The sequence below is a fragment of the Syngnathus floridae genome, chromosome 14 (genome assembly GCF_059516105.1).
Source record: "Syngnathus floridae isolate MCC-2025c chromosome 14, RoL_Sflo_1.0, whole genome shotgun sequence".
Lineage (NCBI taxonomy): Eukaryota > Metazoa > Chordata > Actinopteri > Syngnathiformes > Syngnathidae > Syngnathus > Syngnathus floridae.
The window spans coordinates 6,519,923-6,536,152 of NC_142426.1; the positions used below are offsets into that span (position 1 = coordinate 6,519,923).

Sequence of the window (16,230 nt, forward strand, 5' to 3'; positions counted from 1 at the left end):
AATCCGCAATGTAGTGAAGCCACGATAAACGAAACGTGAAGTAGCGAGGATCACTGTAGATAATCAAGTTAATAATAATGAGTTCATCCAAAAAGGGTTTAGTGCATTTTAAGTCCATTATGAAATTTCACTCTTTAGGATTCTTAGGAGTGTAAATTGCACTAAGCAAGAAAAGCGCAGACCTCAAATGGTACATAAAATGCCTTTTTGTATTACAAGTCTCTCAAAACTGACAAGGTTCATCACAGATTTTGTCCAAAGGTAGAATCATCACAATAAAAAGTTCTCATCACATCTTCAAGGAATAAACAGAACAACTTAACACCATCACTCATGGCTTCTTCAACGCAGTACCTCGACATTGGGCCTGATAGGAAAAACTCTTAACTGCTAAAAAAAAATCAATCTGATTGCCATGGAGACGCACTGCAGAGGAAGGAGGGCTCGTCACTTGGCACAGTCGCAGGGAAGGCACTTGACATGTGGTCAAACTGACGTGACCTCATGCAGCGACAGCAACGCACTTAAGGTCCTTGTGCACCAAGTCCAAGGTCCATCATTAATACACTTCCGACATTTCGGAAAAGGTATATTTAAAAAAATAAAAAAATCCAAACAGAAGTTCATACCAGGGATGGGCATACACGAGCATTTATGAGTGTTCAATTTAGCATAACAAAGAAGCTCAGAAAAAAAAAAAAAAAAACCCAAAAAAAACGCATATTTTGAAGCTGAAGAACATGGACACTTCACACAAGAAGGTCTGGGGCCAAGATTGGAACCCTGAACGTTAAGGCAGACACACGAGCACTAATAGCTGCAGTTTTCATCCCATCTCGGAGCAAAATTAAGCACAGTACTACACTGCAACCAGTGGGGGTGCTATTGATTCAGTCTCAACTTGTTTGCAACTCCGAAGAAGAAAACAATGCTAAAATATTGTTGACTTGGAAAATAAAACGCAGAAAGACGAAAATACCAAGATTTTTTTTTCTTGTTAGCATAATTGCCCAAGTTATTTTGAATTTACTGTCATATCTTTAAAAAGGTCCTTTTTAAAATTTCTTTAAATCTGTTTGGATTTTCAGTAATTCAGGTCAGGTAATCCAAAAAGTAGAATCCAAGCAACTGGATTTGTTTGTTGAATTAGTTGTGTATTTTTTGGTTTGTTTTAAGAAAATGTTCAAAACGGACTCAAGCAATTATGCTATAACGCTAACGACAAAGATTATTAAATTATTAAAATGCCCATCCCTAGTTCACACCATCTGCCCCCTCCCCAGAAAAAAAATATATTAAAAGTGACCGACATAACACAGACTCCACCACTGAGCACAAGAGATTATTAAAACAGTACTGAGAAAGAAAAAAAAAAAGTCTCTTAGGTTTCACGATAAGACATTCCCACTGAGGCACATTTCCAGATAAGAGTCAATATTGTACAAAGAAAGCTATATTTGGAAGAAAAAAAATCCCAAGAAACATTCAAGTACTTTGCCATGTAAACACATTTCCAGAAGAGTAGGGTTACAAAGTTCTGTCAACTTTCAAAGTTGGAAACATTCCATGGGAGTCAACTGGAATTCAAAAAGAATAAATGGCATAGTCCGGGAACCTTACAATTTGGAAGATTGGGTCTTAATAAGGATTTTGAATATTTGATGGGGGGTATGATGGCGGTCATAAATGTAAGTCAATTATTTGTGGATTTTCACTTTTGGCAAAGGATAGAGACCGAGCCAATTATGGATACTGTAATGTCCTTACATGTGGGAAATGATTTAAAAATCTGTGCACCATTAACGGCCAGTGAAAAACATGGGCAAGAATGGAAAAGAAAACAAAAAAATAAAATAATATCAGCACCCAATTAAATTAATGGCCTAAGTCATTATTTGTTCAGTTTTTCAGAAAACACAAAAAATGTATATATATAGACAATTTCATTCCATGGATAGAAATGATTTAACTAAATGGGATGGAGAAGATTTCAGCAAAGGTCAGCATCCCGTTTCTGTCAAAATATGACTTAGGTCATTATTTCAAGAGTGTGATGTTACTTAAACAACATTACGTAAAAAAAAAAATCTGCAAATCTGTGGGTCACAAACTGAAAGTATGCGAGAGTTCACTGTCGTCACCTTCCCATGAAATGACCCACTTAAAGTCTCCACTTTGAAATATTTCCAAATATTGCTCACCCCATCGCAACCTTAATTATTATACATCATCGATTTTTTTGTCCACTTGTGCGAAACCATAAGACAACAGTGTGAGCAGAAATACTTTAAAAGTAAAAAGGCATGATTTAAAAAGCACAACTATGTGATTGTGTTTTTTTTTTTTAGAGCAGAACACAAGAACAACACTGGTCACCTCCGGTCGGAACAGTGGAGTAGTTCATCTGCCTGACAATTTCTGCAAACAGTTCATCCACAGAGCCTTTGTTTTTGGCCGAGGTCTCCATGAAGGGGCAGTTCCAGTCCTGGGCCAGGGCCTTGCCTTCCCCGGAGGACACCTCTCTCTCGGCCTCCAGGTCCACCTTGTTGCCGACCAGAATCATGGGCACCCTCTCGTACCTCTTCACCCTGATGATCTGGTCCCTCATAGGCTTGATGTCCTGGAAGCTCTGCTGGTTGACCAGGCTGTAGACCAGGATGAAGCCCTGCCCGTTCTTGATGTACAGATCCCGCATGGAGGCGAACTGCTCCGTACCGGCCGTGTCCAGGATCTCCAGCACGGACGGGGATGAGTCCACTTCGATCTCTTTCCGGTAGAAGTCCTCAATAGTGGGATCGTACTTCTCGATGAAGGAGCCAGTCACGAACTGAACCGTCAGGGCCGATTTCCCGACTCCGCCCGAGCCCAAAACAACCACTTTGTATTCCCTCATGGCCAAAGGCGGAATAGAAGAAAATAGCCAAATACCTCCTTTTTGTTGTTCCGCGACGAAGCCTTCGAGGCGTGCAGGCCGGGAGAGCTAGCAGACTCGCAACGGAGAATCACACCAAGCGCGCGGCCCCGGCAGAGAGCGACCGCTCCCTGGACGCTGGCGTCGGCGGCGTCAACCGAGACGCATTTTCGGCGATCCGCCGATTGTGCAAGTGCGCCGAGGAGGAACCCGAGAAGCGATCACGCTTCTGCTCGTTTTGCATGGCATTTCCTGTCCACATCCTCAGCGCGTCAACAGCCTGCAGCCTCACTTCCGCTTTCTTAAAGGAGACGTCATCCAGAAACGTGCGTCGCCTTGACTTCGAGCGGTGGGCGGATGCATCGAAATAGCGTCAATGACGTCAGCAAAGGATCGATAGACTATTTTCAAATCGGTTTCTGCAAACAAAAAACTGTTATCAAAATTTTTTGTTGTTCTGCACACGGTGGCTTATTTTTTAATCAAGCAGTTTTTTAAATAATTTTATTATATTTTTCGGATGCATCTAAATAGCTGTAAGTCAATGACGTCAGCAAAGGATCGATAGACTATTTTCATATCAGTTCCTGCAAACAAAAAGCTGTTATCAATTTTTTTTGTTCTGCACACGGTGGCTTATTTTTTAATTAAGCATTTTTTTATTATTATTTTATTATATTTTTCCAAGTTATTGCTTTTATTTCATGAAGAGAAAAGAAGTATGCTTGGTGTGAAATGTTTTGTTTTTGTATTGGATTCCCTGAACATATATGTATTTGAAAAATAATAGTTTTTTTGAAATATTTAAAAAATATTTGTTGTGGAGTGATGATCTTGAACAACTTGTTTATTTAAAGACGATTTTAGTCCGTTTTTTTTACATTATTTTTCAGTTTGTATATCTGCCTCCCACTTTTTAAGGGATGAAAATTACTGGGACAATTCATTGCTCAACTGTTTCATGGCTAGGTGGGCTAGTGGAACTGGTTCTCTTCCATTTAATGACGTTTCAAGCAGTATCATCTGCTCAGATTCAACCAAATGCTCCAAAACCCATTAGATGGTGCTTCATGATGAAGATGGGACGACCCGAAGCCATACAGAAAAATAAACCATTTTCAAGGCAAAGAAATAGCATGTCAAGCAATGGCCAAGTCAATCACCTGACCTGCATCCGATTGAGCACGCATTTCATCTGCTGAAGACAAAACCAGTTATATTGCATATTACTGTCTTCCGCTTAACATGTTACATTTTTCAGTCGTGACCCAGTTCACAATGCGGGGCGGTCTCGTGGGCATCACCAGCGTACCCTTCTACATCTGTCAAACAAGAGCCTCGATGGAGTCATGTCACAAGGTCGCCCCGAAGGCAGCGTGTGATGCTTGCTCACATGGGCACGTCATGGCAGAGGTTGCCTTACATTGAAAATAAAAAACACACGCGTGTTGCATGAGCAAATCAAATCATTTTTATTTATTTTTTTCATCCATACAGATAAGAGTCAATTATGGCAACAATCAAGTGTGCATAAACAAATCAGACATCATCGTGTGGCAACTGTTAGCGAATACATAAGTGGTAGTTGCACTTACAAGTAAAAAGCGGGCAAAAAGCATTGGCGTGGATTTGTGTGTGTGCCCCCAGCAGGGAAGAGACGGACTGAACGTCTGGTTTTGGAGAATCTGGTGCTTTGGTTCTATAGCAACAATACAGCAGCCACTTTACATTCATTTGAAAGACTTGCCTTTGCCCAAATGTGCATTTGGCGTGGCCGGCCTTCGCCTGCTGAGCGCACAATCTGAAGAGCAGAGCAACACAACTTGCTGTGAGTCGACTGGAAATATGTATATATACTATATATGGCTCTGGAAAAGTATTCAGGTTGGATGAGTGCTCATATTTTCCTCTTTTTTTGTTGTTTTTTTAAATAACATATTTGCTCGGAAACTATTGAATCACACAAGCGTAAGATGAGTTGTTTGGAAAAGTGTTATTTCTCCCCCACTGTGGTTGTTATCTACTGTGCGGATTATTGTGAACGCTTACATAGCTATGTTTTTCTTTACATGCAGTCAAATCATAATGGATTTTTTTTTTTTTGGGGGGGGGGAAATCAAGTGAACCGTAGGAGCAGTGATGTGGCCAACAAATGAAATATTGGGATCATTTGAAAGGATGGATTAAGCAGGACAGGGAGACCATTATTCCCCCAAAAACATTCCCAGGCAAAACTAGCCACTGATAAAAGAAGACAAAAAGCTTAGCATAGCTTTCTCCAAATGCATTGGCCAAGAAACTAGTGCCCTTCTTTGCAAGCAATTTTAGCTGGTCTTCTGATTTATGAATTTAAATTAATCTAACAAAATTCCCTATAATTATAGATCTTTTTTTTTATTCAAAATAATCTCAATATGATACACATTTGTCTCTGTTTATTTGACTATATACAGAAGTGCAAAAAGTCACAACCTTCGTCCCTTAGGTTAGAACTCATCATCTGCAGCATTTCTGACTTCACCAGCAGGGGAAAGTCTTCTCTCCTATCCTCACCAATCAGCCCTCCCCCCACCCGACAAACAAACAATAATAATAATAACATTAATAATATCCAAACACCCTCAAATCTCAACTGCTTATTTTGGCCTGACATTCAGGGCAAATGAAAGAAATATTTCCAACCAAACGACATAATTTTTCTTTGAAATGGATACAGTAGAAAACAATGTTTACCCTAAAACATGGACAATCTATCGATTGATACAATATATTTTCAAATATGATCTTGACACGTCGACAAGGAAAATGGTTGTTGCTGCAATCGCAGCAAAACTAATTCCACATATACCACAAAACAAACATAATGTAACACCAACCAACTGGGAAGAAAAAAAAAAAAAAGACATCCAGCCATATGAATGACATGAATATTTAAATCGTTATCATTTATAAATGGTTTGAAAACAAAAAAAAGATTATGAATTTCATACAACCTCAAAATCTACAACGGCTATACGTATCAATGTTGTCAAGTAATATAGTAATATAGTAAGGCAAAAAAAAAGAAAAACAAAGAAACATCTACAACTATGCATCTCAAAGAGATTCAAATCCTTAAGTAGTACATAAAAGCTCTTAAATGGATTTTTAAGAGAAGAATTGTTACCTAGAGAAAGCACAAACGTATCGTAAGCGGCGTGTGAGATAACTAGAAAACATCATTGGTGCTCTTTACCTGCATGGTGATTGACAAGTTTGGGCCGTGACCCATTCATGGTCATCTAAGGCTTTGTTAGGTACAATACAATCGCTAAAGACGCGCAGTCACACCTCTGTGGCAACACAACATTCGGATGAACACAACTCTGGTACAAATAAAAAGTTAGTCCAACAAAAAAGATTCCTCGACGAGAGATGCTGTAAAAAGACTTTTGGTTTCGGCGGTTTTGAAGTTAAACCTTCAGGGGTGTGTTTTTATTTGAAGGCAGTGATTCCCAACATTTTAGCTAACGATGGTAAAAGAAAATGTCCGGAAATGATTATTTGTTACAAATGTTTTCTTGTTCATTTATCTACATACAATGATAGGCGGAACTAAAATACTCGTCCATTAGATACATATTCAAACTCCAGAATAATAGTTTTGTTTGTAGATAAACAGGCCCGGAATTTCACGGAACTTGTAAATAAATTGAGATGAGACCATTATTATTTCATTACTTTTTATATATTTACTATGACTTTAGATCTATGAATTATGACTGAATATTGTGAGGAAAGAGTAACGCTGCATTACCATAAAAAAGTTGTTGAACAGTCCAACAAAATAAATAATTGATTTTTTTTTTTGCAAAAAAGTTGTAATGAAATGAGAATAGCGTTTATTTGGTGAATAGCTATGGCATGAGGAAATAAGTATTTTATGAGTTATAATATGAGGAAGAAACGTATTTTTTTCAAAAATAAAAAAATATATCCAGGAAACAGCTGTAATGATAATTATGAGATCGTGAAGCTAAAAGTTATAAGAAAAAAAATTCTGTAATTTTTTTTTTAAAAAACGACATAAGAAAAAAATGTTTAAGAAATACCTAGCTGTAATATGAGGACAAAAGTTGATGCTAATGTTACATCAAAGGTTTCTGGCAGTTTTCATTCATAATATTCCTTAATATTCATTTTGATAAATATATATATTTTTTTTGGCTTAATACTCTTGTAATTTCGACAAAGGTGTGTTGGGAACCGCTGCCGTTTGTTAAGTTTGACTCAGTGACAATCGACATGGACAAACAATCATTCAAGTGTACTTTTTTTTTTTTTTTTTGGTTAAAATGACCTAACAGACCTTTTCGTCTTACATTGCCATTCGCACGCAGCTCAACGGTTCTCCTCTTTTACAAAGTTCAAACTCTGTAAAAGAGGAGAAGGGTAACAAGTCAGTTAAAGCTGCACACCACTAATCAAAAGGCTTTAGAGTCGATGGACTTGAGCGACAACAAAATCCCGACTAAGCTAAAAAAAAAAACACAATAAAATAACAGCACTCTAGTCGATGAAAAGAGAATCTACACTTTTTGTCCATTTAAAGGTCATAATTAAAAGATTTTAAAAACACAAAAATTAGCACAAAACTCACTTCTAAAATTATGAACATTTCTTAAACAATATTAAGAGCCATACAACATTATTATTATTTTTTTTTTAGATTTTACCCTCGGTAAACAAATAACACTGCTGAGACAACACTCTGGTTTGAGCTGTATGGCCTCCATGGCACATGACAAGGTGAGAAGAGCAAGCTTGGCTGTGCTTTCAAGGTACACAGGTATGTTGGTTCACCCACAACATTCATATGTCCATGCCTCGTCATTTAGTCATCCATCCGTGTCTAGTTTGACTAGTCACTAAACACACACACGCGCACACACACACACAAAATACTGCACACGCTCAATCGTCTTAGCAGATTCCTGTTTCATAATGGCTGTGCCGCTCTCATTTCGATTCAAATTCAAGGTGCATGTCTTTTTTTTTTTTTTTTTGTAAACGATGAAATATGGCTGATTAATTCAAACAAAAAAAAAAAGGAAAGGAATAAAAGAAATCTTGGTCACCTGACGTACCAGAGGTGTACTATGACTCGCGCAACGTAACTTTTTGACCTTCTCTGCGTCCGGTGAAGTGAATTACAACCAATTGAGCGCCTTGATTTGGATGTACAGCGGTGTGATGAGACCCCCCCACTCCCACCCCTCTCTCTCTCCGCAGGCACCAAGATGGCCTCTTCTCTCACCGCTTTTGACATGTGGGGAAAATGGCACGGGTTGCACCTTGGATGTTTTGATAGATGGCAGACCCTCCTCAATCCCGTTGCTGACATTCTGAAGTTTTTATGGAAATAAAGGCTGAACTGTTTCGGCTTGGACGGTGCCAGCGCACATTCATTTGATCTGTAAGTGGAGGAATGAGAGGTTGGGGGATTAGATGCTATTGGGATTTACAAGAACACACAAAAAAACACAAATAATTACTCACAAATTTGGGAAATGTGGCATTTGGGGTTAAATTTCAGGATCAACATGAAATGCCTATAGTGGACATTCTTAGAAATCGTCAAGGATCAAATAATTTTTGCCATGAAGATTTTTTTTCAAGCTAACACCACGTTGTGTAAAAAGTACTGAAACGGTTGGACATTAAAAAGTTTAGAGGAGTTTACTTGTGAAGGTCATAGTGTATATTGAGTTTGAATCCAAAACCAAATAACCCAAACTTTTCATCAACAGTGTATGTGTGATGGTTGAAACAGAGACTCACTGTTCTTGAGAGGAACTACATTTGAGTCAAGTACTTGTGACTACTCAGATGATCTGCAGATATTATTGGAATCTGGGGAGGGGTAGAAAGCAGACACGTGATTAAACCGAGAGCCGTTCAAACACAAAATATAGTTGCGGAGCACACAGATTAACGGCGTACTGTCACTTTAAGAGAAGTTGTCAGCTTTAAAAACAAAGAAATGTAAAAAGATAGAGACGACAGTAGAAAAGCTACACTCGAGTGAGAGCATGAAGAAGGGGAGGGAGAGCATTATTATTATTATTACTAGAAAATGTGCAATTTCTGCAGAAAATGTGTTGAATGCTGAAATGCTAAAATTCGTGTCATGAATGAGAATTCATTTGAACGTATTGAAACTGGTTTCAAATTAAGGTTTCAATTTAGGCTTAGGGTTTTCAAAGTTGAGATTGAATATTCTTTGTTTGTCTGATTGATAATGAATGCGGAGATGTTAAATATTAAATTGTGGGAAAACTGTAAGTTGTATGTGGAATGAGAAAAAATGTGGAGTATGTTGAAATTTGATGGTGTCAATTAAATGTACTATATGGAGGACAAAAGTGAGCAGAATCAAAATAATAATAATAAAGAATCGGACTAACAGCACTTATTATTATTATTAAGGCAGTAAAGGGACAGTGGGTTGGTTTCCCCCATGCAAATCGAAGTCCTCCATGTTGTTGACCTGCACAACTCAACAGCATAACGCACAAAAGTTCTAAAACTTGCCCGTAATAATATTGAGACTGTTGGACTGGAACATGGTAGAGCTGGGATTTACGTGCTGGAAAGCAGCAGCGAAAAATGTCAAATAAAAAAATAAAAAATAAAAAAGAAGAAAAAAAGCCAAGCACCAAAGGGGGCACAGATAGCAGCTGTTGCACGAGCTGTGCGAATGGTGAATGTAGGGGCGGGAGGATTTAAAAAAAAAAAAAAAAAATTCAAAAAAACTACCTCATACATACCAATTGCATGTATTCGTTGGTAGTCAACTTTGATAAGGAAGAGTCCTCAAAATAGGAAAGGACAAAAAACGGTTGTTACAACGAGGACACACATTGAAATGCAACACAATTTGTTTCCCAAGAAAGAAAGACGAGTATTCTTAGTACACACTGGCAAGTTGGACTCTAGTGTAGGCCAACAAGAGGGAGTCCCACCTATTTTGCAACCCCACCCACTCGCTGTGAGACAGAGCATCATCCACGTGTCGTGAGAGAGAGAGAGTAAAAGAGAGCGAGAGAGAGAGAGACGGTTGAGGTGCAAACCTGATTGGTGGAGGCAGTTGCGAAGGGAACGCTTGTGGCAGATGTGGTGGCTGCAGACACAGTGACTGGGGTACCACCGTGCATCATGGGAACTTTTTTGGAGGGGAGAATCATGTAAGCACAAATGCATACAGGAGCAGTGTGTAGCCACGCACACAAACACACACACAAACATAACAGAAGGAGAAGACGAGAGTGCAAGAGAGGAAATTCTCGAGGGATTCCATTTCACACAGTCCCTTTTGTTTCTCTGCCGACTGACCATGAACAGTGTGAGGAAAAAAAAAAATAGTTGCATCATTTTTAATTTCAGTTCAGTGATAAGAAAACAATATTTTTTTTCTTTATATCTATCATATAGTGATTTAAGTGCTAAAATGGCAGTAAATGAAACTTTCAAGCTATATATTTTGAATAAAACAGGTCCACTAAAATATATCCAATCCATTTTGACTCATTATTGTTTCAATAATTAAATTGACTTGTAAAAAAACAGTGACCATATTTGGACATCCTTGGTTTTTGCCCAACCGTGACGATATGTTGACGTCTATAAATTGAACAAATAAGTTGAGTGAGTGGTTGCGGCAGAGGACGAGAAGGGGCAAAGTTCAAATGGATCCCCCTCGGTGTTTAATTGTTTCAAAAGCGTCTTCCACTCTTAAGGATGAGCAGCCAAGAGCAAAGTTGACGAGCACGAGAGGGTAAGTGGTCAAGCAAAACAGCAAAATAAAATGTCACTTGAACTAAATACAATGAATACATGTGAATGAGATCAAATATGCCTTTTACACAAAACATCACAATTTAGTTTACCGCATTTAACGAACAAAACTAAATTTTGGTGCCACATGCGAGCCACAGACAGGAAGTCACACAGAACTGAAAAAGGAGAACTGGAACCTACCAACGCCGGCTGTAGGGGTCATGCACAATATTGAGCCTGCCCATCATGCAGTGCAACAGGAAGTGGATTGGATAGGGGGAAGAGAAATCAAAACAGCCCGTCACAAGGTTCGTTAGAGTGAGGGGGAGAGATAAGGTGTGTGTGGGGTTAATATTTCTTGGTCAGTCAATGTGCATTTTTTTTTTTTTTTGGACATATTCGTACAAGTATGAAAACATTCTGAACTCAGGCGTGAGGAAGGGTGAATGTGTACAGCCTGTTAGATTACCAGATGTCAACACATCAGCATCTCAGCCCCACCACTAGCCCCAGTCATTAAATATAAGTCACCACTGTCAATCAGCAAACTAGCAAAGCGATGGGCCGTTTACACGCGGCTCGATCAACTGAAAGCGGTTCGCTTTTTACGAGGTGGTGAAAACGTACCCAGATGCCTCGTTTCGACCAAGCGGGACGGTCTGGTTTAATATGTTGTGTTTTGACCTATTTAAGAACTGACTATAATTTCATAAAAAAAGAGAAGTGTGGAGAGTCTCTGTTGCCGAAATGGGTGTAGTCAATACGTGGTATTTAAAAATGCTTTAACCGGTCCCCAAATCATGTGACCAAGACGACACCTAGAAAATTCAAATTTTGAAATTTTGAAAAAGTGTGTCATCAGCAAGTTACAACCGAGGTCTGGAGAGACTGGAAGAGTCACAATAAAGCATTCAAGTGGATGAAATATATCGTTCGATTCATCGATTGGGGATTTCAGCGTATTGTACTGTGTATTCAAATTTCAACTACGCTGCAAGAAATTAAAAGAACTGTACCGCTTGGTGGAAGCCGCCCAGTTTCGATGTGCTTTGACAGAAATAAGCGTGTGATTTCTTCTCAGCAAAGCAAACAATGAGCCATCTTGAGCTATCTATTGTAATGTCCCCTCTATCGATAGATGGTTCACAATGTTACGAGCGGCCATCTGTCCGGGTTGGGCCGATCCGGGCGAGGTCCGTCAAGCTTACGGTTTGCATACCTGATGGGAGGAAAGCGGCCTGCTGTTGAAACTGCATGCTGGCCAGGGCCTGTTGGTACTGGAGCATGCCGGTGTTAAACACAGCAGAGGCCCCGTTGGCTTTCTCCAGGGCCGCCCGCTTTGGCAGGGGAGCCATGACACTGGGGGCCATACCCTGCCCAGCCAGATGAGCGCAGGTCAATCGATGAGAGGGGAGGAGGGGTAAAAAGATGAGTTGGAAAACAAAACCAAAAAAAAAAAAAAAAATGGAAGATATGTTAGAACACATCGTAGGAGCATTATTACAACATCCTTGTGTGTACATCAATAGGATCATGTCATCAGTAGCAAGCAAGCAGCACTCGGACACATGTACTAGTACACAAGCAGGAGCATGGTGCCTACTGGAGCTACTGGCTAGTAAGCATTCGTGAGTTTCTCATCTTCATTGGTAATATTAACCTGGCTAACTAAATGCAACATAAGCAAGCATTAACAATTAAAGAACGACAATACAGCTACTAACAAAAGGTGGAAGCACAGAGAGAGAGAGAGAGGGAGGCTGCACTGCTAGCTCCATGATGGAAGCCGTGTGAAGTGATGGTTCACGCACAGACAAAAGTCAAAAAAGGTCTCAAGATCTCTTTGACATGAGGCCACTTTTGAGGTCCGTTGGCGTGGTCCATCTCTTTTGAATCACCCCCTGTAAGACCTCTTAGCCCCACCTGACATGCACTAGCGACACATTCGTGCTCCACAACAGTGAAGACTAATTGGACAGAAGACATTAAAAGCCATGCTACCATTTTAAACGCTTCCCTAACCCTCACTAGCTTTGTGTTAAAGACACCACATGTGATGATCTGATTGCGGCTCTTTCGTGAATTCATATTTGAGGTGACCTCGTTTGGACCTCCACCCACCACCATCGAAATGGAAGAGCCGCAATCATTTCATCACACACATTCAAAGACAGAAGGAAAAAAACAGACATTGCATTGAGACAAAAGACGACCAAAGAGCATTAGTTAAAACACTGCTCTACGACAAAGCCACATGCCAAGCTAAAAGGTGAAAGGTCATAGTACCAGGTCAAAGGTTGCGTCGAGGGGTCGCTTCAGTGATTTGACAGCCGACTGAGTCTTAATTAGCAGGCAGCGAGCACATGATGGCAATGGGCCAATGGGGTTCAAGCGCATTAACATAAACCAGCAAGCAGAGGTGCATCATGGGGGCAGCAGTGCAGTTTGGGTATAGGTGAGAAAAAAAACAAATAAAAAAAACAAATCATTGGAATGCATTTTTACAAGGGGATTACAGGACTAAGGCATGCACAATGTGGATAGTAGCTCTATTGCTCAACGCTTACATGATCATCATGATATTGTACTACTAGTCTACATTAGTTAACGTCACACACAAATGGATGGACGTAGCAATGAAAATATTGTTCAGTCATTATGTAACTGGCTAATTTGAACTTGAACAGATTACAGTGAACCCCCGTAATATTGCAGCTCATCGAACACGCCGTGGCTAAAAGCTTTTAGAAGGTCCGCTATCTAATTGTGGCCATATTGAGAAAAAAATATGCCGGTTTGTATGTGTTGCTCCTCCATTTGTGTTATATAAGTTGTATAAATTCTATGCTAATTTCTGTTAGCCTGTGGACGGTATCGCTCATTATATGATGGAATTAACCTTGCGGATTTTGAGTAGACAAAATAGATATTAGATTGGTGAACTTTTTTTTTTATTTTGACAGTAAATGTTAATTAGGAGAATAAATTAAAAAGCTTAAAACCAACAACAAGATGTGCGTCTTAATTGGAAAACCTTGCAAGTGAGTCAGAACGGGTGCCGAGGAATACTTTTATATACATTTATAGTAAGTTTTATATATAAAAGTTTGTTTGTTCTTCTGTTCTTTGGTAATCGTCAGTTTGACCAAAAAACGTTTTTTGACTAAAAAGCAGCAAAAATGACCCACATTTATTTAATATAGCCTTTGTATCGCCAATTGTCGGTTTGGAACATATCCCCCCGCAATAAATGAGGGTTCACTGTAGTACATCTGAGGAGGTTTCACTGTGCACATCCTAGTCGGAGTCACTTTGCAATGATTCACTTCTAGCTCTCAGCCGCAATAGCATATAAGAAACAAAAAAGAAATCACAATAACCAGAAGACTGTGCTGGTGCCATTGCTAAAAGACAGAACTTACACCACAATAAAACCCATTTATAACATCAAGAGGAAGCGGAGCTATAGACAAAAAAGTGGCCCAAGAAAGGAAGGAACTACCTTTATTATCGTATTGTCTGACCCAAGCCAACGTGGATTTAAAAATGGAATCTGGCGCAGGATTAATCAAGACGACTCACCATGGCAGCGGCGGCTGAGGCCTGGTTCACCTGGTGCTGGGTGGCCTTAATTTTAGCCTGCAGATGCGCCGGCGGGTGGAAGTACTTGCACTTCTCGCGAGAGCACCGCCCCTTGATGTAGTCCATGCACACGGTGACGGTGTTGTCATTCGTGTCGATCATGGTGCTGTCTGAGGGGTGTGCAAATCGACAGTCGTCCTCCCCCCGGGAACAGTTACCCCTCTGGTACTCGCGACACACCTAAAACCAGAGACACAGTGTTACCAACACAAAATAAATCAAATATATAAAACCAAGCAAGCCGCTTTAAGTTAGCGAGTTACACTTACTGTATTTTCCGGACTATAAGGCGCACCGGACTATAAGGCGCACCATTAATGCATCATGTTAGAATTTTAATCTAAATCAAATTATCCTCCATTTTATCTTTTTTATTTTAACTTCAGACGCAGCAAATTACTTTATAATCACAAAATAATGATCCATAGTCTTTTTGATTCATGATTCATAGGCTTTTGAGAAGATTTTAGGTTTTTAGGTGCGCCTTATAGTCTGGAAAATACGGTACACTTCCAGTTGTAATGTTCAACGTTTTTTTTTTTTAACATATATAAAAAATAAAATGCAAATTCAAATGGACATCTTAATCTGCAATGCTCACAGTGATGGTTTTCCGGCTCCCTTATTCAGGCTTCAAATTCTTTGAGCTGATTTTCATTGGCCTATGAGGTCATTATGATTATAGCTGACGACAGCAGGGGAAAAAAAAAAGAATCAGTTGCCGTGCTCCATGTAAAAGCAGCTGGTAGACAATTAGATAGCTATTTGTTTTATTGTTGCAAAGTTGCCCATGTGATTTACAATTAAATTTTTGCTTTGTTCTATTTCGTATGTTTTCCCGGAATGCAAGCCATTAATGCTTCAGTAATTTTTGCTCTCATAAAAACAGCAGTGGATCCAGCACAAATGGCTCTGCTTTTTATGTTTATGCAGATGAAGTATGAGTCATCAAAGCTTTTATCTGTCTTTGCAGATGATGCACAGTTCCAAAAAGGACAACAAGGTTAAAAATGGATGAGCCCTGCAGTCTTAACCAGAAAAAAAAGGCCTCGTGATCACATTTCTCCATACACATATCTTTAGGTACAGTAGATATGAGCAGTAATTCCCTACCACTATGCTAAAATGTAAAATGTCCTGCAGGAATCGATTCCAACTGGGTCCAAGCAGTATGCTTTTATCATTTACACAAAATAAATTTATTCTTATAAAGCAGCGATGTCAACAACATGGAGACAGAGTAATTCAATTGTCTACCGCTAGATGGCAGGAGGTACACTTATCCTATGCAGCCACCTGTTGGCTTGCAGATCTTCAGATTTATCCAGTTTGGCAAATTCGATTGTAACAGTAGAGATATTCACATCAACATGTTTTATGTTAACATATGGTAAGTTTTGATTAAAAGCTTTGTGTTCAACTAAACAGCCCAGATTGTATATTTGTGAGTGAATTGAGGCTGAGCTCATCAGTATTTGAGTATTTATAATTTGCGACGTTTTTGTCTGGTGATGGATGGTTGGAAAGATTTATTATTATTATTATTTTATCTTATTTATGACATTTATGTGCCTTGGCTCATAAAGGACCATTTCTGTAGTTCACAAATGAGACAGTAGAGGGCAGTAGAAACCAAATTGCATTGGACTGAGTAAATAAAAATTCATTGTGGCGTTTGTCGCATGATTTGATTAAATCAAATTCTCAAACAGCAGATCTGGATACACCCTTGATGATGTAAATACTTGCAAGTATTTGTATTAGTCTTGCATCATGATATTTATTCCTAATGATGCATCGACTGCAGATTTGACTGGTCACATTTGTTTTTGATATATTTTCCGTTTGATATTTTCAGC

The 16,230-nt window shown here is 39.2% G+C and overlaps 2 protein-coding genes across 17 annotated transcripts in view; both read right to left on the reverse strand.

The window, feature by feature from the left end:
- Nucleotides 1-191: 191 nt before the first annotated feature.
- LOC148387337 (ras-related protein Rap-2b-like) lies at nucleotides 192-3,222 on the reverse strand. Its single transcript, XM_088396221.1, has one exon. The coding sequence runs from the start codon at nucleotides 2,891-2,893 to the stop codon at nucleotides 2,345-2,347; it is 549 nt and encodes a 182-aa protein (XP_088252347.1). The 5' UTR covers nucleotides 2,894-3,222; the 3' UTR covers nucleotides 192-2,344.
- Nucleotides 3,223-4,359: 1,137 nt separating this feature from the next.
- The window catches only part of mbnl1 (muscleblind-like splicing regulator 1), a 38,605-nt gene continuing 26,734 nt past the window's right edge, over nucleotides 4,360-16,230 (reverse strand). For 8 of the 16 annotated variants that reach the window (XM_088397245.1, XM_088397246.1, XM_088397247.1 and 5 more), the window contains 8 exons: nucleotides 14,312-14,551; nucleotides 13,016-13,069; nucleotides 11,949-12,102; nucleotides 10,931-10,966; nucleotides 10,024-10,115; nucleotides 9,721-9,765; nucleotides 8,732-8,803; nucleotides 4,360-8,364 (listed from right to left, as the gene is read on the reverse strand). In XM_088397245.1, the coding sequence (XP_088253371.1) occupies nucleotides 8,747-8,803; nucleotides 9,721-9,765; nucleotides 10,024-10,115; nucleotides 10,931-10,966; nucleotides 11,949-12,102; nucleotides 13,016-13,069; nucleotides 14,312-14,551 (678 nt within the window). In that variant the 3' untranslated portion in view covers nucleotides 4,360-8,364; nucleotides 8,732-8,746. The remainder of the gene's footprint in view (nucleotides 8,365-8,731; nucleotides 8,804-9,720; nucleotides 9,766-10,023; nucleotides 10,116-10,930; nucleotides 10,967-11,948; nucleotides 12,103-13,015; nucleotides 13,070-14,311; nucleotides 14,552-16,230) is intronic. The other 8 variants (XM_088397252.1, XM_088397254.1, XM_088397256.1 and 5 more) reach the window with 8 other exon arrangements.